General features: G+C 40.0%; 1 protein-coding gene and 1 long non-coding RNA gene across 4 annotated transcripts in view; both read left to right on the top strand.

Annotated features, from left to right (window-relative positions):
- Window positions 1-17,702, top strand: part of si:ch211-217a12.1 (alanine aminotransferase 2-like) — a 71,429-nt gene extending 53,727 nt beyond the window's left edge. The window contains exon 12 of the mRNA XM_058792700.1: window positions 17,225-17,702. Within this exon, the coding sequence (XP_058648683.1) occupies window positions 17,225-17,315 (91 nt within the window). The 3' untranslated portion in view covers window positions 17,316-17,702. The remainder of the gene's footprint in view (window positions 1-17,224) is intronic.
- On the top strand, window positions 14-17,216 carry LOC131550548 (uncharacterized). Of its 3 annotated transcripts, none has more exons than XR_009273563.1 (4): window positions 14-1,985; window positions 2,218-2,282; window positions 12,921-13,084; window positions 13,247-17,216. It is a non-coding gene; the product is annotated as an uncharacterized LOC131550548 (long non-coding RNA). The 3 variants fall into 3 exon arrangements; XR_009273561.1 differs by having other exon boundaries at window positions 11,869-13,084; XR_009273562.1 differs by having other exon boundaries at window positions 14-2,282.
- Window positions 17,703-24,310: the final 6,608 nt, after the last annotated feature.

The raw sequence follows: 24,310 nt of genomic DNA, 5'->3' as shown, positions 1-24,310 counted from the left end.
CTCCCTTTATACAAACAAGAATGATGAGATTAGCCTTGGGTATGTTTGTGACAAAGGTTAGGGTGTCCTATTTCAGAAGGAGCTGATGGGAAATTAAGAGTGAATTAACATCTGAAATAAACGGCAATACAAAAAAAGTTTAAAATACAAAACTAAAAGGGGTGGTTGAATGTGAATTCACTTTTTTAACTTTATTTAGTGTGTAATGTTGCTGTTTGAGCATTATCTGCAAAGTTACTATGCTGAAAGTTCAATGCAAACAGAGATATTGTCTTTTAAAATGATGTCAGTTTAAAGCCTACAATTACGGCTCGTAGGGACTACAAGAAGCTACTTCCCAGGTTGGTGACATCACAAACCCTGAAATTTACATAAACCCCGCCCCCTGGGAACATGCAACAAAGGGGGCAAGGCTATATAGCGCTGCTTTAGAGAAGAGGAAGAGTTGTTGCCATGCCGTCAAAGCTAGGGGTGCACGAAAAATTCTATTCATATATGAATCGCTATTCTGTCTTCTAACGATTCTTATGGATTCACAAGTTTCAAAATCAATGTTCTAAATCAGCTATTCTTAATCCTGTTGGTCGCTTTCCCTTGCTCTGCATACACTCTGCTCTGCATCTGTCTCTCTCTCTCTTTCTCAGATCATCAGCTCGTCACCTCGTCACCTCCATTAATGAACTGTGTTCCAATTGTACACTTTATGTGTATAGACAGACAAATATTTTTCACATAGCTATGAGAAGCATTTAACATGGACTTGCACACAGTTGCCGTGGTAGTGAGCAATACTCGCTGGCAAACACTTCTTACTGTTACAATAATGCTGCAACGCAATCATGTATTCTGCTGTATTAAAGCTTTAATCAGGATTAAACCGTATATTAGATGCTAACATAAGCAGTAGCATTTACAAATAACAGCGTATCTAAAAGTACAGACAACAAGGAGACAACAACAAACAAAAAAAACATTCTGAAACATCCTGTAAGAGCTGTGCTTGCACAGGTTCTGAACGATCCTCTTCACTAATATTCTCTGTGTCTCAATCAGGCACAAATTGATAAGCAATATTGACGATGTCATTGTTTACAATACAATCGGAGCACATGAGGGGCATGATGTTTCTGGACTGCACTAGGCAGTTTAGTGAATCACAACACACTGGGCCAGCTAACCAATCTGAGCCCATTGCGTATTTCTGAGGGAGGGGCTTTATAAAACCAGGAAATCATCAGTGCGTTCATAGGAGAAGGGACATAACGGTGAAGAATAAAGGTAAATTATGTGAAAAATAATGCTTTTTAGAAAATAAATAAATAAACCCGAAACATTAACACATACACTCCATAAACACAATCAAGCCTAGTAGGCCATACGGTGAAGCCATTTTTTGTTTAATCCCGTTCCCATACATGGGGCACTAAATTCTTTTCATTCCAAAAAAAAGATCTATTGGTTTTGAGCGAGAAAATAAAAGTTCTCCATGTGTAATCCTGCAGTTTATTTTTTATAAGAGTTTAAATTTGACAATAGTTCTTTCCTCGCGTAATCGTATTTTGATTGTGAGTGATGAGGCTTTGCGTCATGTGCTTCCCATTAGACCAATAAGGTGGCCGCTTTTCGGAACAACATGTAAACATAAGTCCAAGATGTTTGCGCCCTTGTCATCACTAGTAGTGAAGAAGAGGAACTTACGGCCAGACCTCCTTCAAAACTATGTAAAATTTATTATAAACAACGCTATAAGCATCTCACGTCCATAAACAAATAAAAAACAAAGGATTTTACACACACACGGTGGATACATACAGAAACGACGTCAACAAGTGACTTGGCTTGCAGCATGAAAATCAGAAAATAGCAGAAACATACAAACATTGTTTCTGCTTTGTGCATAAATTTTAAGAAAACGGACAAGTACATTACTGTGGCAGGCAAACACCAGAAGGACCATCTTTCACAGGCAGAAACGTTGTCAGCAGGTACGTAAAAACAAAGTACACACATGTTTGAACTGTTATGCTATATGCTAACTTTCAATTAGACTATTTATTTAATATTTATTGTACAGTCAGAGTCAGGTTTGCATTTTGATGTTTTGCATACAGCTACAGCCAGAACACTCAGTATTGTTTAACTGCAAGCACAGATTTTATTTAATGGGTATTATTTACAAATTAATTTAATTATAGTTTTTTTATTATTTATTTACAGGCCAGATGCTGAAAGTGACATGATGAGATGAAAGAAGACAAAATAAAGATTCTGTGTCTCTGGAGGTGCGATACCACAAGTCACCTTTATTTATATAGCGCTTTTAATAATACAGATTGTGTCAAAGTAGATTTACAGTATCAAATAGGAAAATAGTGTGTCAATAATGCAAAAGGACAATAGTAAACACTCAATTTTCAGTTAAAGGCAGTTCATCATTGAGTTCAGTGATGTCATCGTCCAGCTCAGTTCAGTTTAAGTCATATTACAGACAGTATACCAGGTTCTTGACAGTTTACTGCAGGGGTCTCAAACCCTGAGCAAACGTCCTGCAGATTTCAGTTCCGACCCCAATCAAACACACCTGAAGCGGCTAATCAAGGTGTTCAGGGTGTAGCAAATCAGCTCAAATGGGATAATTACAATTAATTATGATTAATTACACTTATTTATATCAGCTGCCAGTAGTAACTGTAGCAGAATTAAATTGCCATCAACTAATCTGTTTGTCCAGCGAACATTCCGTGTAAGTTCATATCAACTTTAATGGCTCGTTTCCACTGAGCGGTACAGTACAGTACAGTACGATTCGGTACAGGTAACCCTGATCAGGTTTGCGTTTCCACTGCCAATAGTACCCTTACTTGGTAGGCGTGGTGTATGCCGGAAAGTAGCGATCAACGATAAAGCACGACAATAAGCACAACTCTGCCTCTTTTTGTTAAATGTCAGTTTTAATGAACAATAATAGCCATTATAAAAGTATAAGTACAAAGTATAAGAGGCTTATATAAGAGGAAATAAAGACAAAAGCAAACAATTCAGTCAAACGTATGCTACAGGTCAGCGCTGTACTACGGTATAGTTCAAAATAAATATATAAAGTTAAACATAACTTTGTGCTCAGACAAAACGATATGACCAGGAACAAATAATAGATTCATGAGAGCACGAATGCCTGTTAAATATAGCCTACCCAAAACAAATTGTATCTCATGTTTAATCACTGCAGAGACATTAGAGCCAGCGGCAAATGTTGGAAAGACTAGCCGAGCTAAGGCTGCTCTAGGCGGATACATGAGCGCTTATCGCATGGAGCTCCGAAATTGGCATATAAAATTTTAAAATAATATAAATCTTTATAAATAAACTGCAGATTGGAGTTTTAAACAACTACATTCTTGCCTGAAAAACTCTTAAAACTACATTTCATGACACAATAACAGTATATTTAGAAAATTACGCGGGTTTTTGAGCAATGACGTTTCACCAAGAACAGACAAGAACGCATAATGAGAAACAGCTATTGTCTATGTGAAAATATAAAATTATAAAATACACTGTTATATTTTTTTTTTGTGTTTGCGCACTCTGATGTAATTATAAGTCCAACACTCATGGACAGCAGAGCGGAACGAGTGAAGGAGAAGCTTTATCACTTTGTATCATGCAAAAGTGACGATTCTAGTCAACCAATCAGCGTTCTGCAGTGAGTTTCGCTCCACCCTTTTGGCACCCTTTGCTGTGCTAGGTACCCCAATGGAAGGGTACCAAAAAAGTGGTACGGTACGGTTCGCTATTTTGGTACCATACACAACTTCTGACAGTGGAAACGGAAATAATTGTGTACTGTTCCGAACTGTACCGCTCAGTGGAAACGAGCCATAAGAAAGGATATTTTCGTGGCCACAGAAAATACTCTCCTAAGTATTAATGCATTAGAGCATGTAGTAAGGATCAAAATCATAAAGGGGCATTATCTACAAGTAGAATCAGAAACTCATGTAATTTGTGCACAAGAGTTTTATTAACTAAACACTAACACAAACTAGTCTAACAAACAAACAAACATACATACACTCATACATGGGAAAGGGCAAATGAGACTTGATGGATGAAATTATCAGGAAAACCAGAGAATGAAGCTATGAAAAGAGTCAGTTAACCACCTGAGTAAAACCATCAGCACCGTTTTTCAACGTGGTCTACAGCTTATACTAAACCTCTGTTTGTTTAGTTAAATGTACGATACTTGCATTACCTTGGTCGTTGACAAGTGTCTGGATGCAGTCTCGGATGAAAGACATCTGCTGAGATCTGAGGATCTTTTGTTGAGTGGAAAGGCCGAAAAGCCTGGCACAAAAACTTAAGGGTCCAGAAGAGTTCTAGCTCATCCTCCTCATCCTCTTAGGATCTAAAAGAACCGCAAACTGGGTAGGTCACTGATGTTAGGCCTTTTAAACTCTGTGGAGATCATACCTCTCGGGGGTCAAAGAGCCAATGATGACTTTCACTTTTGGAGGGAAAGTTTACGACTCTTTGTCTCAGACCATGGTATTTTGCATAGGTGACTCGATTGGGTTTTGATGCAAAAACTACTAAAGATTCTTAGAACACTAAAATGTTGCATAGGTATAAAAATGTAATATACACTCTCAATTAGATCATCCGAAGATGAATTCATAGAGACCAAACATGGTATAGTTAAGGTTATGTGAACGAGTGGTGCTATCATAGGCATGCACAAAACAGTATACAATACAAAAGACAATATACAAGAACAGTAATAATATACATAATGACCTGAGGATATGTGATAGGAAGGTCAAAGAAAAATCTGTCTATGAATTAATGAAAGAAGTCCTTTCCTATAGAAGTATGTGTCTGTTTTAGAGAGAATTGAGTAGGGGGGAAGATTCTCTCTACATACTTTTAGGTCGTAAAGTTTATCTGATCTGGCTGAGGAGTCCTGGTTGCCGTGGTAACGAGGGGCCTGGTGTCGTTCACAGACATCCTGGCACCCAGTATGTTTATTGGGTGAGGGGTCTGTGACTATTTCGTCGCCTTGGGATTATAAGGTTCTATCTGCATTCTGAGTGGTTTTGAGATATTGAGCTTCAAAGTTTTTGCATTCCATATAGCAAAAATGATATGGGGAACAAGTCTCTTTCCTACATGAAAATGACAGAGACCCTAAATGTATTTTAAATATACAATATCAAAATCCTCTCAAATTTTTAAATGGGGATTTTTGGAACAGGTCAAATGCAGATAGAACCTTCTAATTCTAAAAAGTCCTTTTCCGCTTGGAATTATAAGGTTCCAATTATAAGGTAAGCAAAACATTAATTGAAGCAATAATTTTCAAGAAATACAAATAGTTTTTTTATAATTTGTTTTAAAACATAAAATTAGTATTGTAACAATGTGTCAACATGTATGAGAAAGGTAAATTTAATGCTTTCTTTATCACATTTATTCCATATTTTAGGACAAATAATTTTTTCTTGGTTAAATTAGGCACAAAGGGCAATACTAAATATTTTGTTCAGTGCTAATGTTAATTTTAGCTAGGATTATAGTGGGCAATTAAACACATTATTGAGGGAACAGTTAAGGCAGCTAACGTTAATCTAATCCATCTGACCAGGTCCACAAAAAGTGGGACAGGGAAAATGGCTTTCTCTTTAGGTCAGTATGGCCGAGATAACATGCTGACGTTTATTGTTGTAATTAAGACCCCATCATTTAAATTGTTGACTATTTGATATTTAAGGCTTAATGTTGTAAAATTTAAGACATTTTAAGACTTTAAACTGCATGAATATTCGGGTCTTTAGCGACCCAGACTTACAGTATATCCAGCACGGATGGATCTCTAATTGCTGCAATAGCAAACTCTCCTGATATTTTAAGAACATAAAATAAAAAAAAAAAAAAAGAATAAAAGAAGCATACTTTCTTTCCTTTTGAAACTTAGAAGGGTTTGTCACCAAACAGAGACAAGAACCAAGGGTTAGAGGTGAATGTGACTTTATTAAATATAAATGATAAGATGGTGCGTGAACGTGGAGGTGAGTCTTTCAATGGGGAAGATCGCCGAGTTCTGGATAGTGAGAGTCCGGAGAGCAAATGGGAGTAATCGCAGGATATCGCGGGAGGATTCGGTGGAGTATCGCTGGAGAGATCTGAGGAGTAACAATGGGAGAATAGTGAGTAGTTAGGAGCCAGGTTACCGTTCCATATGTGAACTGTAGACCGGACGATGAATGCAAGGATGTCGTCCCGGGCCACCCAGGATCTCTCTTCTGGCCCATAGCCTTCCCAGTCGACCTCCCCGCCGCCGTGAATCCAGAATCTCGTGGACTTGATAGATGGAGGGTTGGTCCAGGATTTCTGGAGGAGGAGGCTCGTCCGGTTCTGGTGGATCTAGGGTGAGAGAGGAACAAGGTTTCAGTAGGGACACGTGGAAAGTGGGGTGGATACGGTACCTGGGAGGAAGTTGGAGCTGATAGGAGACTTCGTTGATCTGCCTCGAGATCTTAAACGGACCTATGTAGCGGGGACTCAGTGTCTTACAAGGCAGGCGGAGTCGCAGGTCTCTTGTAGAAAGCCACACTCGATCTCCAGGATGGTAAATGGGAGTGGGCTTACGGCGGACGTCAGCGAAGGCCTTATGTCTCCGCACTGCCCGTTGCAGATGGACGTCCCACACTCTCTCGCTCACCTGGAACCAGTGGTCCACAGCTGGAACCTCAGAAGGCTCTCCCGTCCACGGGAAGAGCGGTGGTTGGTAACCGAGTATGCATTGGAAAGGTGTAAGGCCGGTGGTGTCTTGCTGGAGGGAATTCTGAGCATACTCGGCCCACGGGAGGAAACGGCTCCAGCTGTGTTGATCTTGGTGACAGTATGCCCGGAGGTACCGTCCGAGCTCCTGGATCTTCCGCTCAGTCTGGCCATTTGTCTGGGGATGGTAACCCGAAGATAAACTCACGGTGACTCCCAGGAGACGGAAGAAGGCTTTCCAGACGTGGGAAATAAATTGAGGTCCACGGTCGGATACTATATCTTCGGGGATTCCATAATGCCTGAAGACGTTGTGGAAAAGGTGTTCCGCTGTTTCCATTGCGGTGGGCAAGCCGGGGAGAGGAATAAGTTTGCACCCCTTGGAGAAGCGGTCCACTACCACCAGTACACATGTGTTCCCTTCTGAGTCAGGTAAATCCGTTACAAAATCGATTCCGATGTGGGACCATGGTCTGCGAGGTACAGGGAGAGGAATGAGCTTGCCCACCGGTAGTTGTCGGGGGGTGGAAGACATGGTGCAGACTGAGCAACTCTGGACGAACCTGGTGACATCACGGGACATACTGGGCCACCAGTACCGAGCTTGGAGGAGCGAGAGGGTCCGTTGTCTGCCTGGGTGTCCAGAGCCCGGTACGGAGTGAACTGAGCCCAGAAGGGGTAGTCGAAGATCCGTGGGGACGTAAGTCTTCCCTTCTGGGCCTCCCGGCGGAGCAGGTTCGGTGAGGGTGGCGGCTCGGATGTCGTCGTTGATGTTCCAGACGATGGGGTTTACTATGAGGACTGGAGGGAGAATGGGTTCAGGATCAGAGGGAGCTTCTGGTGAATGGATGCGGGAAAGGGCATCCGCTTTGCCATTTCGGTTTCCGGGACGGTAGGTGATGGTGAACTGAAATCGGGTGAAGAATAAGGCCTAGCGGGCTTGGCGAGGGTTGAGTCTTCGGGCTTCACGGAGGTATAGGAGGTTTTTGTGATCTGTGATTACTGTGTATGGATGTTTGGCTCCCTCCAGCCAATGCCGCCACTCCTCAAGGGCCAATTTAATGGCTAGGAGTTCCCAGTTGCCGATATCATAATTCTGCTCCGCGGGGGTCAGCTTCTTCGAGAAATAAGCGCAAGGTTGGAGGCTGGGAGGCTCGCCATGGTGCTGGGACATTACGGCCCCGACGCCGGTGGTGGAGGCGTCCACTTCAACAATGAAGGGTTGGTCAGGATTGGGATGGCGGAGGATGGGGGCCGTACTGAAAGCATTCTTCAAAGTATTGAAGGCTTCGTGGGCACTGGGATCGAAGGACAGGGACTTGGGTTTTCCTCGGAGAAGGGTGGTCAGTGGAGCTGTGATCATACTGAAGTTTCTTATGAAGCGACGGTAGAAGTTAGCAAATCCTAGGAATCTTTGGAGTTCTTTGATCGTTTGGGGAGCAGGCCAGGTGGAGACAGCAGTGACTTTCCCCTGGTCCATTTGTATTCCCTCCTTGCCTATTACGTACCTGAGGAACTGTACCGTGGGGCGATGGAATTCGCCTTTCTCCAGTTTTAGATAGAGTTGATGTTGTCGGAGTCTCTCTAGGACCTGCGCAACGTGTTGGCGATGGTCGGCCAGGTTCCGGGAGTAGATCAAGATGTCATCTATGTAGACCACGACGAATCGATGGAGGAACTCCCGGAACACCTCGTTCATAAATCCTTGGAACATGGAAGGGGCGTTGGCAAGACCATAGGGCATGACCAGATACTCATAGTGGCCGGATGGGGTAATGAAGGCAGTTTTCCACTCGTCCCCCTTCCTGATCCGAACGAGGTTATATGCGCTGCGCAGGTCCAGCTTCGTGAAGATGTGGGCCCCACGGAGTTCCTCGAGGGCGGCCGGGACCAGGGGAAGTGGATAGGGGAGCTTGACGGTCTGGGAGTTGAGGGCTCTGTAATCGATGCAAGGCCACAAGCCCCCGTCCTTCTTACCCACGAAGAAGAAGCTGGAAGCCGCTGGATAATTGGATGGCCGGATATATCCCTTTTTGAGAGCCTCCTCGATGTATTCCTCCATAGCCTTGCGCTCCGGGATGGACAGTGGGTATACTCTACCCTTGGGGAGTTTGTACCCAGGCAGCAGATCTATGGCACAGTCCCATGTCCGATGTGGTGGTAACTGCGTGGCTGCCTGCTTGCAAAAAACATCCTGGAACGCCCTGTAATCAGATGGGACTTCAAGAACTTTATCGGAATCTGGGCTTTCAATCCTCGTGGAGGCCACTTGGAGTTCGGGGGGCTTGCCGTGTCAATGAGCATGGGCTCTGGTACTGGAGGGATGGCGGCGGGTGAAACGGGCTGGTGAGCGGCTTCGGAGAGGTCACATGCAGAGAGATGCTGGGAGATTCTGTTGGCTCATTGCATAAATCCTTCCAATCCTAAAGTATCATCATATATTACCATTTGTCAGCGAATTGAAGGCTCCAACCCCTGTCGGTAGGCGCTAATGAGCGCCGCCTCATTCCAGCCGCTTGAAGCTGCCAGAGTGCGGAATTGCAACGTGTACTCTTGGGTGGAAGAAGTGCCTTGACGCAGATTCAAGAGTTGGTCTGACACCGAGAGCGCTCCGGTAGCTGATCCAAACACTTCCTTAAAATGACGAGTAAAGGCTTCATAGGAATTGATTATGGCAGTATTGGCGTCCCAAATGGCTTTAGCCCAAAGTAAAGCTCTCCCGGAGAGAAGGGAAATTAAAAAAGCTACCTTGGAGCGCTCGGTGGGGAATTTCTGCGGTTGCATCTCCAAATAGAGAGACAGTTGGAGCAAAAAGCCGCCACACTCAGCCAATTCACCCGCATAGGTGGCAGGCAGCGCCATGGGACTGGCCGAGGCAGATGGAGATCCAGGATCTCCGATGGTGATGATGGCTGGGGATCCATGCGGGTGACGGTGTTGGTCCGGTCTTCTGTCACCAAACAGAGCCAAGAACCAAGGGTTAGAGGTGAATGTGACTTTATTAAATATAAATGATAAGATGGTGCGTGAACGTGGAGGTGAGTCTTTCGATGGGGAAGATTGCTGAGTTCTGGATGGTGAGAGTCCGGAGAGCAAATGGGAGTAATCGCAGGAGATCGCGAGAGGATTCGGTGGAGTATCGCTGGAGAGATCTGAGGAGTAACAATGGGAGAATAGTGAGTAGTTAGGAGCCAGGTTACCTTTCCATATGTGAATTGTAGACCGGACGATGAATGCCAGAGAGTGTGAGTGCTTTATGGCAGTGCTGATGAGGGTGAGCAGGTGCAGGTGATCAGAACTCAGGTGATTGTGATCTCGTGATTGCTTGTGATGACGTTGACGGTGACTCTCTGACAGGGTTCGATTTGAGCAGATGATTTTACCATCACTGCCATCGTCAGAGCGCATTTCCCCAGTATACAGAACGGGAACCTACCTCACGCCGCGTCGGATTCTGCCATGTTTTAGGTCACGCTCAGGAGCACACAGCGTAAACAAATGCAAATCACCACAGAAAAAGCCGACCGTTTTACATTAATACTTTTTGGAAAACATATTACATACGCTTAGAATAAAACGGACTAATATGTAAATCTCTTTAAATAAAAAATTAAAAAATCGCTCTGTTGTTTGTCTGAGAGGCTGCAAGTATTCATTACTATTCAGTCTCCACTACAGTGGTACTAATATAGGCTAACTGCTAAAACACTTTACGACAATTAACCATGGTTTTACTATAGTAAACATGTAGCGACCGTGTTTTTGGTGTATATTACCATTTGTATAACCACAATCTTATTAAATACCATGGATAAACTATGGAGACTCCTACTAGCGATGCCGAACAACGATGCGAGCGAGTAAATAAATGAACGAACGAAACTTAATCCGTACAAAAAGTGGCCAGGTATTAACGAGCTGCCGCAAATAACATTTCCATATATGATTTCCTTCTATTTGTGGTGTGAGGGATTACAGTTTAATGCAAATCACTGTATCTATAATATGAAATCTACAGAGATGAATTATAAAGCCACATTTTATTTTAGATGTTTACCATACCGAGTTTCAGTTTAATTTTCATCTGAGTTCCGTAGTGAATGTAGACATATTTAATGTTTATGATTCATTAGATCGTGTTGGAATGATCAATTGCCATAAACCTTATCATCAATGTCTGCAGGTAAAACCTCGGCTTTTTCGGCATTCTAACGCAGAGAAAGCACGTTTTTCACACCGACCGTGCAGAGGGATATGGCAATTGATGATACAGTAAGCCTTAACCACTGCAACGCGATCTTAAGTAGAATAATATAAACATTAAATAATATAAAACGTCTACATTCACTACCACTCGTCTCCGCTGTAGCTCCAGTGACCTAAATTCCCAGAATGCATTGCCGCTGTGACGACACATTCCCAGACTCTATTCAGCATCTGGCTCATATTCACTCTCAATATATTCTCAAAACTATCATTTTCAGCATCTTCAAAAACAACATTTTGATCGCTATTCACCACATCCACCATCAAACGACATTGACACTTGTATTTCATGATGTGCAGTACAGTAAAGCCATTCAAGCCAGTTCAATTTTTGCAGATTATGTTTTATGCATGCGCTAATTATGAGTGTAAAATCACGTCATCATTATGTTTTAAACAGTGCCACTTTGTGGAATAAAGGTGAATTGCACTTATTGATTATGCACACTTAATTATTGTTGTTTAATGTTGAATCTTTCCTGCTGTTAAGAGCAGTTTGGCGACATGAAAAAGAACGTTGATCCTGATTGGTCCTCTTGCTTGCATTCGAAGTGCTGATTGGCTGATTCACAGATAGAACCTTATAGAACCAAGTTAGAGTTCGACTTTGTAGATAGAACCTTTTTGTTTTCTAAATAAAAAGTCCTAAAATTTACAAAACTAAAAATAATAATAATAATAATAATAATAAAAGAACATCACATAATGTAAATAAATTGTCACAGAATAAGATTATGTGAATAACTCAATTTGTTAAATCTAATGAAAAATGGTGTGTCTGATTGGTCCAAATGCTACAAGCCTATTTGATAATTACAGACAGGTGGGTTGGAACTGAAGTCTGCAGGATGGTAGCTCTCCTGGTCTGCTGCAACAGTTACTGGGGCCTTAAAAGAAAAGTGAGTTACTATATTGGATTATCAAATAATGAATATTACCGTATTGACCCGAATATAAGACGATGTTTTTTTCTTGGAAATCCATCTGAAAAAACGCGGTCGTCTTATATAGACTTTGACATGTCAATAATACACCCACAACAATAGGTGGCGCATACGCATAAAATGAGTGTGCCAAGAAATACGTAATGTAATGTGTTGTAATAATGTTAGAAGATTGAGAGTGAAAACAAAAGAAAAAGAAACGCTTACAGCGGCACGAGTCATGGCTGTCATGTTAGCCTGATGGGAACAAACTTCCTCTGTAAGTGATTTTAAAATGTAAGACAGTACCCAGATTTGAAGATAAGATTTCACTTCTACTGTTAATGACATTTTGCTAGGCTACTAAGATGGACAGCCTAATTGTTATATAATTCAGATTGGCTACCTGTTATTTGTATGGTATATCAAAAAGTGTATATTTTTAAATGTAATTGTTGGTACATTTTACCAGTATTTACCATACTTTCAAAACAAAAATTAAAATAGGAAAAATATGCCATATGAAATTCAAGAATTTTTTTCCCCCCCCTTAATAAAACCCCTGATTAAAAGGGTCGTCTTTAATCAGGGTTGTCTTATATTCGGGTCAATACGGTAATTCCCTCACATTATTGCACATTTCAAAAGTAAAGCATTGATCATCTTCATGGTCTGTATATTGTTGGTTCGTCTGTAAACACAGTCTTGACTGCACAACTCTTGGTACAGTAATTCAATATGATCAAATGTGTAGTGGTTCATGAAGGTAAAAGAAAATAGGAATAATTCATAACCAATGTATTTTCTTTCTGGAGAATAAAAAAAAAAAAAGTTTTTTTTAAATTGCTTGGTGAATTGCTTTTGATTTGCTATTATTTATACTAGATTTAAAATAAAAGCCATTGTGAAAAAATTATGGTTCATAACATATCTTTTCTGTTTTTAAAGTGTTTTCTTTCAGAAATTAGCCAACCTTCAATGCCAACTACAAGATGTGAGAGAATCGTCTGCCATAGACAAATTGTAAACCAAGAGGTGCTGACAATGATGTTAAGAAGGATCTTTTTAAATCTTGTGGAAAAAAATGAAGATCTTGATTCCTCAAATCACAGGTATTTTAAATACAATTAGTTTCTTTGGCAGCTTTGGTTAGAACATATATGCAACATCTTTTTTTTCTCTTTCTCACAACAATGGATTTCATAATAATGATAGTCATAATCATATTTTATAACGCGTAGAAGCTGATACACCATGTATTTTAACTTTCACAGTGATCCATACCTTCTCAGGTTGTGACCCTACAAGCGCCTTTTATGTAGAGATGGGACATTTGACACTGAGGCTCTGAAGCCGGTTTTACTCTATGTAAGCAGACTGGTTTGAAAGACTGTGTCAAGGCTTGTATCAAATCTCCGAGATCAAGAGACCAATGATGTTTGAAGCTTCATACGTTACAATGAAACGCCTAAAGCGAGGTGACTGATTCGAATCTTTGGCGCGGCTTCATTCGTTATAAGGAGACATGAAATGCTTGGTGTTCCTGCCCTGCTTCATAGTAACATAGTAACACTTTCATGTGTTGACAATGATTCTCTGAATGAAGAATCTGCTGCTACTGTTGAGTATTGCTTTTGCTCCAGGACTGATGTTGCCTACCCCTGCTCTGTACCAACACTGCAAACTACCAAACAGCCATAATGAGACCATGACCTTGATGACTAGAAATCTTGCCCCTGAAAGTGTGTTGCAGGTAGTCTGCGGCAGTTTCTGTGTTGTACTGATTTATGTCAGTTAAGGTGACCAGATGTGCCACTTCCTGGGGACACGTTCTACACAGGATTTCTAAATTGCCTAAAATAACCAGGTGTTGGTTGTTTGCGTTGCGCAGAATGATCATTGTATGACCTCAAAGTATGTGTCCCCGAGAAGTGGCCTGGTCACCATAATGTCAGTGCCAATACACACTTGAGTATACTAATGCACCAATACTGGTCTCAAATATTTAGTTACATGTATAAATGTCAGTTTGAGAGATATTTTGTGTTGCTAAAATGAATATAAATAAAGTTACAAGCAAAACCGGCAACATAAGATTTTCGTATGTATTTTTTTCTTCAATTCACAATTATATACGTTTATGGATTGTGACAAAAAAACTGCAGGATATTTTGCGGAGAACTTTTAACCTGAAGTCTAAAAGGGTATTGTCTATGCAAAAATGCATTGAACAAGTAGTGCCCAGGTGTGGGAACGAAAATCACTTTCTAGACACTTTTTGCTAGTTCACCTTATGGCCTATAGCCATAAAAAACAGTCAACCACCCCTTTTAACAAGTTAAATATTAAAAAAAGTTTTAAATTATAAAATTTATAAATTCTATACAAATTAAGTTATATGTAAAATTAAGTTACAGAAGTACTTTTTTTAAACATGTAATTGGAGTGCTATAACCAAACAAATATGTGCATATGGCATATCATATTTGAAGGAGAAACCTAATACAATGGTGTTAAATCAAAATTGTTTAAATGAAGTGAACAGCATAAAAAAAATCTGTGACCTTAAAATGGACATAATTACTGCTTGCAACAAACCACCAAAAGTATTTGTAATGATTTTCTTTTTTTCCTGACATTATTGGGGTGCCAAGCACCAAAGGTGTTTATTTCCCTGGCTCCTGAGTTTATGGCAAACTGAACTGAAACTTTTTTTTTTTGCTTCCGTCCCACAGCCAAAGCCAGCCGCCATGTTCGTCACAATTTGCTATAACATTCATATAACAAAGGTCCAAAAATTGACAATAATAGGACATATGAAGAAAGGTTCGTGAGTTATGACACAGATATAATTTTGTGTCTCTTATATAGCGAGATGTACATACGGTGGATGGTCTTATAATGTATTGAATGATTGGCCTGGTTTAAATTTCTTTCCATTTGGGTTGGAAACCAATTCATCCTAACTCACCTAAACTAAAACATTTAATCATGGTTTGTAGGTATAATAAATCAGTAGATTGTATAATTTTGTAACCAGACATTTTGAACGTCACTGTGATTGAAAATGTGTTGGTTATACGTATTATCTTATGGTACACTATGTCTGCATTGTTTTAAATAAAACAAATATGACAAGCATGATAGAGAGAAAAGAAAACATGAACATCAGTAGCTGACCATTTTGGAGTGGTAAAAGGATGCTTTTTTATTAAAGCAATTTGAATTCTTTTTAGAAGGTCAACCCAAGCACACACGCCACACTTCACCACAATGGTAACTCACCCAAAAACACAGTAACAGAACAGAAAGTCATTTAAAATACCAATGTAATAGAACATTAGACTTTGACAAGTCACACTGTTTTCTCATCATTCTAAAAATTGCATACAATTATTAAAAACACTTTCAACATTTTCTCTCCCCATATCCTGCCCTGTGTAATGCATGATGAGAAGTGTAAAACTTATTGAGCTACTTGACTGAAACATGTTCTTTTAAAATGAAAACACTGAGGTAAACCAAAAAGTAACCATTTCAAGTCAGTTTAACATGATTCAGCCATATTTATATGAGAAACCTGATACAATGGTGTTAAATCAAAATGAATGGTTTAAATAAAGTGAACAGCATCAGAAAATAAATAAAAATCTGTGCAACCTTAAAATGGACATAATTTGTCAATAAATATTTTTTTGTTGTTTTTGTTTGAGTGAACCTGTAATTTTCAAGTAAACAACTTGATTACCTGGTTCAGGTGTGTTTGATTGGGGTTGGAGCTGAACTCTACATGACAGCACTTTAGCTGTTTAAATTAAGCCTCATCACAACCTGTTTATAGCACAATGCAGATCAAGGAAGCAGAAGTTGGTGCAGGGTGGAAGTCTACTTTAGATTTCAGGGTTAGAAATTCAGTCAAATAAGAGTAATATTGTAACAGCAGTCCACTGGAGGCGAGTTTAAGAACCCAAGTGCAGTTTATTTACAAAAGGTGATCCAAAATACAAACATAATCCGAACAGAGACTTGACTTGGTATGAACAGATTTGACATGGCTTGAACATACTTGACTCACCGGCAGCATGTTACGACATCAATACACGACGAGAGACAATGGCAACATGATGGCTACTTAGAGCAAACAATACAGGTCACATGACAAGAATCAATCAATGAGCAAACAGAACTGAGAGTCACATGACAGGACAATACCCAATCAGAATATGACACAATGAACAAAGGAACCAATAGCAGGAATACATGAGGGCAAGGGAAGCATGACACAAACAGGGACCATGACTAAACTAGAGGTCTGCGCGGGACTGTTTTTTAAGTCCCGCTCCTGCCCGCTCCCGCGAGGTTATATCCCACACCCGCCCACTCCCGCGATATATTTACTCTTTGTTCACCAGCTGTCCGCTTTGAATAATTTTCTTCCCGACCGCTAAATTTAGATCTGGCTTCCAGAATCACACATTTAAATTTCCTCTACTGAAAGAAAGACAGATAGGCTAACAAATAAAAATGTAGTCTGCACAAAATTGTATTTGTTATTTTATTCGTCTTGTCAAGAGTCTTTTATTGACAGCAAAATGTTAAACGAATTTTGTGTCTTAAGACACGAAATTCGTTTAACATTTTGCTGCCAACACAGTAGAGAAAAAAGTGTCACAGAGAAAATAAAAATGTACAAAAACTGTATTCCTTATTTTTATTTTTAACCGAGTTGAGTGTTCTTCAAGGACAGCGCATCCACACTTTGCTCCATCTTTATTCTGCTCTGTCACTCATCGACAACCTGCCTGTTCTGTCTGCGGGCCGTAGGCTATATTCACTATAGGCTAGCCTGCTCTGAGCATGCGTGCAGCGCGTGCATAACAGTCCAGTGCAGGCTGTACCGGTGCTTGAATAAAGCGCAGATATGCTGTTCTGAAAAGACGTCGGGAACGGGGTATTGTTAGACCGCCCGCTCCCGTTCAAATTGCACCAGAGTTACCGACCGCAACCGCGTTTTATTCGGGAATTTAATCCCGCATCGCAAGAAATCTGATCAGGCAGCCGCGGGAATGCAGACCTCTAGACTAAACTCCAAAATAAAAGACATGAAAACATGAACATGAAACCAAACCCAAAACAGGCGTGACAAATATTTTCACTTTAGAAAACACTATGAATTCTTAAACTTTCTTGACATTCTTTCAATTTCTTTGTTGATTAACTGTACCTGTTTTTTTTGTATTCTTCTCCTACAGAATGACCATCCTTCCTTCAAAAGAGAAACTGAAGATAGTGTTGGCAAAGATTAAGGAGTTTCAGCAGCATTTTATGGAACAGTACTCTTAACCCTGGCCATCCCATTTTCTGACAAATTGACTAAATCCTTAATTTCACACATAAAGCTACAGCACTTTTGAGATGTGCTCTGGATAAATGCCTGAAATGCAAACAAAGTCCTGTGTTGCAGCTTGCAAAGTGTGAGTTGAGCACAGGCATGCTGAAAGTACACAACCAGTCACAGGGTTGTCCATTAAAGACAATGTCAAAGTTGTTAATTTCTATTAATGGAAGTAAAGTAAATGTTTTTGTTTGTTAACTCTATGATTCATTCTGTTACTAACATTGCAGTATTGAGAATGTTCACATTGTAAATTTGTTTGTTAGCCTCTGTTAGCCTCAATTATTTACAAAAGTTAAATAAATATATTAAAAATAAAAATCTACAAAATTTAACCAGACTACAGTGATCTAAAAGGAGTTGGCAGAAGCTCTTTTTATTATGCTTGCTCTTATTTATGTTCATTCGATCTCTTTTATTAGCCTAATATACCCAATAAACATCTGAAACAACATAAAACAACAAATATAATATATATTCATATTTTATTAACTGATCATGTGTAAACATATGGAGGGAAAAGGTTTAAAAACATGTTTTAAAATAAATACATAAAGGACACAGAAGGGCTCTTATGTTTGTTTTTAGAAATGTATAAATTAGTGGTGTCAAAATTAGCGTGTTAAGGCAGGAGATTATTTTTTTCAGTTTAATACCTTAAAATTATTTAACGCAATTAACGCTAGGTTTGGCCACCCCACTGAAAACTGTGTAGAAGATTTTTATTGTTAAAGATCTGAATTAATCAAGTATAATCAAGGTGAATCTTACCATTAATATATCTATATAATCTTCCATTATGTTCTAAGGCCTCTGTGTTAGGAATGCCTACGTGGCAGGGTTGTACAGACAGAGAAACATCTGGAGAAATGAGGAGGGGGCTTTTTCCCTTTACCATAACAAGTCTAGGAGGTCTCCTCTCCTAAGGGAGAGATAGAATTGCATACGTAAGTGAAATGTAGAATTGTATACATAAGAGAGATTCCTAAATGTATAGGAACCCGCCTTAAAATCTTGTATATATACCAGAGCCGAGAAACAGTCTGGAGACTTTTCTGCAGAGGAGCCTCGACTTTATTCTTGTTAAACAGAAAATAAAGTCTATTCTTCTGGTATCAAACTCCTTGGTTGTGTGTGATTCTTCGAGCAGCGGCGGAAGACACTACAGAATTGGCGTCACGAACAGGATTGGAAAAGAGCAACAGAGTGGACGGCCGCTTTGAGCAGAATTTGACGAGCAGCACAAAGGTGGCCACCAATTAGCAGGTAAGCATTTTTGCTTATATAATTTTGTGTTGTTTGCCAGTCTGCTCTTAGCGGTAAGGTCACTTAGATTTTGCTCTTCCAAATTTCCAAATTTAAAAAAAAGAACAAAAAAGGGAGTTTTATTCCAGAAGAAATAACTGCATGCATTTATCTAGTTTATTGTTTATGGCCTTGATAAGTAGCCTGAATTGAAACTGGATTGTGTAAGCAGAAATACATTGCTAGCAATGGTCTGTGTTCATTTAGACTGGGCCTGAAGGGACAGAAATAAACATGAAGCAGATATAGTATAGGAAGCGTGCAAGACCTACAGATACCACCCTGATTAAAGGTCAGGGGTCTGAACGGGTAGGCAAAGAAAATTCCTGGCAAAGCCTTGTTCTTTTAAGAACTAGAGCTCTGGAGCAGGTTACTCGAGAGAAGTGTAGTGTTTTGTTTTGATGAATGTTTGAAACTGTGTCCCTGTTTGAATGCCTGTCGGTGTGAAAGACTGAGTTTGTATGAGAAAATAAATAAATTCCGATTGGGTTGAATAGGAGAAGCTTGCCATTCTCTAAGTAGAGATGGCAGCAGTTCTTGTTACACCCAAGAGGGAAGAATGAAAGCATAAGTCCTATAAAAATTAAAGGGATACTGTATGAAAGACAAGCCCTATAAATGAAGGGATGCAGAATGAAAGAATGAGCCCTAAATAAATAAACATAAAGGGACTTAGCAATGTGAATGTTTTTAGGAAAATAGGGTCAATAAAGATTGAATCCAGATGTGTTATAAGATTTTATTTTGGGTGTCTGTGTGAGAGAGAGAGAGAGAGAGAGGAAAAACTTTCTGAGAGCAGTGCTGTGGAGAAGGGTGATTGAGATAGAAAGTTAAAAAAAAGTGCATTAAAAATAATAAGTGCGCACTAAATAAAAAAGAAGAAAGGATAGATAATTGAAAATAAATAAAGAATTATTGATAAAGATTTCATGCATACTGAGTGGTCATAAAATAAGGTTGAAAAATTCATATAGAAAGTGTACATGCATCAGATAGAATAAAAAACTAGGATAAAAGAAGTAAGACACTAAATAAAGAATACAATTAATTGGAAAAGTAGTGACAACATTTTTATATAAAATAAATAGAATAAAAAATAGGACTGAAGGATTAGAGGAGAAAATATGGCAGCTACTCCGGTAGAGATATTAGAAAATATCCTCTGTGTAGAGATGATAAACAAAATCTCAGACAAATGGCAAAAGAGGACAAAGAATAAAATGATTAAATGGCCAAAGGAAGGGACATTCGATGTGGAATTGTGTGAGGAAATGGAAACTCTGATAAAAAACTACAAAACTAAAAGCATCAGTAAAAAAAAAAAGAGAAAAGAGAAGCTAAAAGAGAAAAAGAAAAAGAAGTGTGAGCTATGTTTAAAAAAGAAGGAGAAAACACTTTAAAAAGTATAAAACAGACCAGGAAGATTTTGAAGGAGGCAGACAAAGAAACGATTAAAAAGGAAATGTTGTTTTTTCAACCACCACCCTATCCATTAATTGAAAATAGTTCCCAGTTCTCAAGGGAAAGGTAGAGGTAACGAGAGAGATGGAGATGGAAGGTCAAGTTGAAATAGAACCAGCTGTAAAAACAAAGAGCAGGGAACAGAAAAAGGAAAGTGAAAAATATTTGCCTATGGATTGTTATAAGCAAGCACGCATAGCCTTAGAAATGATGAAAACAAACCAGGAAGACAAAACACGATATGAGGAAGTGTTAGAAAGAATTAAGAGAAAAGATTGTGAAATTGAAGCACAGGTAGAAATTTTGGAACAAGAGATGGGAAGGAAAATGGCTCAGACCACTGGCTGCACAACTCCCAATTTTAATCAAGGGTGCACAGGGACAATATGTTCCTTGGGCTTCTCAGGACCTTGAGGGGCTAGTAACTCGCCTCCCTGACATTCATGAGGGCGCGGGAAAATGGATAAGAGTGTTTGAAGAAGAGACAATGGGCAAACTTTTGGCTGTGGGGGACATTAAAGCATTGCTGGCCAAAATTGTAGGAGGGGCAAAGATGGATGAAATTTTGCAAACAGCCACTCTAGACAGAGCGGTGAACTCTCACAATATGGATGGGATTGTTTTTGATGCATTCTGTCCAGCAGTATGGCAAGCATTGCGACTTGAGTATCCGATCAGACTGGATCCCAAGTCACTAAAGGGGCAAGAGCTGGGATAATACAGAAAATCCAACCACATATGTCCAGAGACAGTTGAAAAACTGGAAACAAGAGACTGAAATAAATCCTGAGGGAGACCCGTTAATGGCTACATTATTCAGACAAGCTGTGATTGATGCTATGCCTCCAGCTGTAAAAAGCAGGCTAGAAGACGTTGTTGGCTTGAACTCAAAAACTCATAAAGAATTTTGTGATCATGTGACACATGCAGTGGAGCAACACAGAAAAAATGAACTAAAGCTCAAGACCCAAGAGAAAGAGCTACAGCGAAAGCTAACTCAATTACAGCTTGAAGAGCTGACAAAGAAAAATAAGAGAAAAATTCAAGCTCCAATAAAGAAAGAGGAAGAGGAACAAATGACAGTTATGTCTCCAGTAAGCGTTCCGCAACCAACTATTCAGCCAAGCCCATCTACAGCAGTCCCTCCAAACACACACCAGCTTCCTGTACCCATAATTAATGTTTATCCTCAACAGCCAGCTCCAATGGGATGGAGAAAAAGACCAATGCAGAGAGGCTAGAGAGGAAGAGGCAAACCTTATACTGGTCCTCCAGGTGTGTGTTGGGCGTGCGAACAGCCCGGACATATCAAATATGATTGTCCCACCTTCCCATGGCAACAGTACCCTCGGGGTGGAAGGGGGGAGAGCTGGCAACAGTCCAATCGAGGTGCGGGAGAAGGCCCGGTTAATCCGTGGAGAGGTCCAAATCAGGGTTACTAGGGGTGCCCAGAGAATTCTACAGGGGAGAACCAGCTACTAATGTTAACAACTAAAGCCGATCAAGAGCCTATTATACAAATTAAAATAGAAGGTAAAGACACACCTATGATGTTAGCAAGAATACAACATTTAAGCAATCCATTAATATGGAACACAGATGCATTACTGGCATTTGAGACGATGGAAAAAAAATTTCAACAGGCACCTGCTCTAGGAACAGCAAATTATAATAAAATGTTTCATCTGTATGTGGCAAATAGAGCTGATGGTTATACATCAGCTGTACTGATGCAGGAAACTTGCAGTGGGAGGAAAAAACAGCCTATAGCTTATTACAGCACAAAGCTGGATAACGTAGCCCAGGGATACCCGCCATGTTGCCAACAGGGCCTGGCAGCAGTATATTATGCTTATGAAAAAGCATCCACAATAACTATGGGGTATCCAGTAACTATTTATACTCATCACAAAGCTGTGGAATTATTAGAGCAAGGAAAATTTGTTCTAACTCAGGCTCGAATTTTGGCCTATTCCTCATTATTTACATATCCAGATGTAACTATTAAGCAATGCCATACAGTCAATCCAGCTGAATTAATTCCTTTGGCTTTTGAAGGAAAACCCCATGATTGCGTGAATGAGTCATTGGCATTTACCAGATTACGCCCAGATCTTGAATCAACGCCCATTTCTGAAGCAGAGGTCACTTACTTTGTAGATGGTTCTAGCTTTAGAGACCATGAAGGAAATCATACAGGATATTCAGTAGTGAAGAGAGACAAGAAAGAATTTGTACCTGTAATATCACAGCATTGTGTACAACCTTGTTCTGCTCAATTAGCTGAATTGAAAGCTCTTACAGCTGCATGTCAGTTAGCACAAGGACAAACTGCTAATGTGTATGCTAGTGTATGTCACCTATTCGGTGCAGTGTGGAAACAAAGAGGTTTCAAAAAAAGTGATGGGACTCCCATCCAACACGGTGAACAAATAGGGCAATTAATTTCTGCTATGATGCTACCAAACAGATTAGCAATAATCAAATGTCAAGCACACAAAAAAGGAAATGATTATGTCATTAAAGGAAACAATGCAGCAGATTTACAGGCTAAAAAGGCTTCAGGATGTCAAATAGCAGTATTAGCACCTATAGTATTTATAGAACCCCAGCCTCAATTGGATGATATAATTCGAATTCAGCAACAAGCAGGCCCCTATGAACAATCAATGTGGCACCAAAGGGGAGCTAAAAAAGACTCACAAGAGATCTGGCGTACACATGAAGGAAACATTGTTGCACCAACTTCACTTTTGAATATTCTTATCACAGATGCACATGGTTTTGACCATTGCGCAAGGGGGGAAGTGGTAAGAAAAATCAAAAAGCAAGGATATTGGTCTCCTTATTTACATTTACATTTACATTTAGTCATTTTGCAGACGCTTTTATCCAAAGCGACTTACAATTTGGGGAATACATAAAGCGATTCATTTTGAAGAGGCAATCCGACAAACGAAGTGCTTGTAACACCAAGTCTCAGGCATTGTTTAAATAAGTACAAGCTAGCAAGTGAAGAAATAAATAAGGAGAAAGTTTTTTTTTTTGTTTTTTTTATGTGTAGGGTGAAGTCAAGTAGTGTCGAAAGAGATGAGTTTTCAGCTGTTGCTTGAAGATTGACAGGGATCCAGCACTCCGAATATGGGTGGGAAGATCATTCCACCAGCCAGGAATGGTGAACGAGAATGTGATTTTGAGCCTCTTTGTGATGGTACCACGAGGCGTCGCTCACTAGCAGATCTCAGACTTCTGGAGGGGATGTAGATTCTTAATAGTGAGTGCATGTAGGCGGGTGCTGAGCCTATGGTTGTTCTATAAGCAAGCATCAGTGTCTTGAACTTGATGCGAGCTGCGATTGGTAGTGCCAATGCAATGAGATAAAGAGAGGTGTACCATGGGCTCTTTTGGGTTCCTTGAAGACCAGTCGTGCCGCCGCATTCTGAATCATTTGAGGTTTGACTGTGTTTGATGGAAGTCCAGCCAGAAGAGCATTGCAGTAGTCCAGCCTAGAAATGACAAGGGCCTGGGCAAGAAGTTGTGCAGCATGCTCCGTCAGAAAGGGCCTGATCTTTCTGATGTTGTGTAGTGCAAACCTGCAAGATCGAGCAATCTTTGCAATGTGGTCTTTGAAGGTCAGCTGGTCATCAAAGATTACACCAAGATTTCTGACCGAAGTTGATGGGGTAATTGTTGATGAACCTAACTGTATCGTGATGTCATGCTGTAGAGTTGGAGCGGCGGGAAAGACAAGAAGCTCAGTCTTTGCCAGGTTGAGCTAGTTGTGGAAAAATATAAACCACAACGAAAAAGCAGAAAAGAAATAGGTAGGAAACGAACTATTCTTTCCTAGCAGCAAGTAATTAATTTAAACAACAGAACTAAGAACAAGTATTAAAACAGTTACGCGCTGCCGTCCGTCTCTTCTGGTGACTAATCGCCTTCTCCCGGGGTCTAACAGTGCCCGAACAGTTTAAATAGTTTTTACAGTCGCTGTGGTCGCTTTTAATTAGCACAACCACCAGCCAATCACAGGGCAATGGCTCAAATCGAAACGAACACTTCGCACTTAAGTGCAGGAAAGGAGTTTAAGCTAAAGGGCAGTTATTATAATGACCAGTAAGTGCAATCAAAAATATAAACCACAACGAAAAAGCAGAATAGAAATAGGTAGGAAACG

The sequence above is a fragment of the Onychostoma macrolepis genome, chromosome 12 (assembly GCF_012432095.1).
Source record: "Onychostoma macrolepis isolate SWU-2019 chromosome 12, ASM1243209v1, whole genome shotgun sequence".
Lineage (NCBI taxonomy): Eukaryota > Metazoa > Chordata > Actinopteri > Cypriniformes > Cyprinidae > Onychostoma > Onychostoma macrolepis.
The sequence above is the reverse complement of the archived record's forward strand: the minus strand, read 5'-3'. Positions and strand labels throughout refer to the sequence as shown.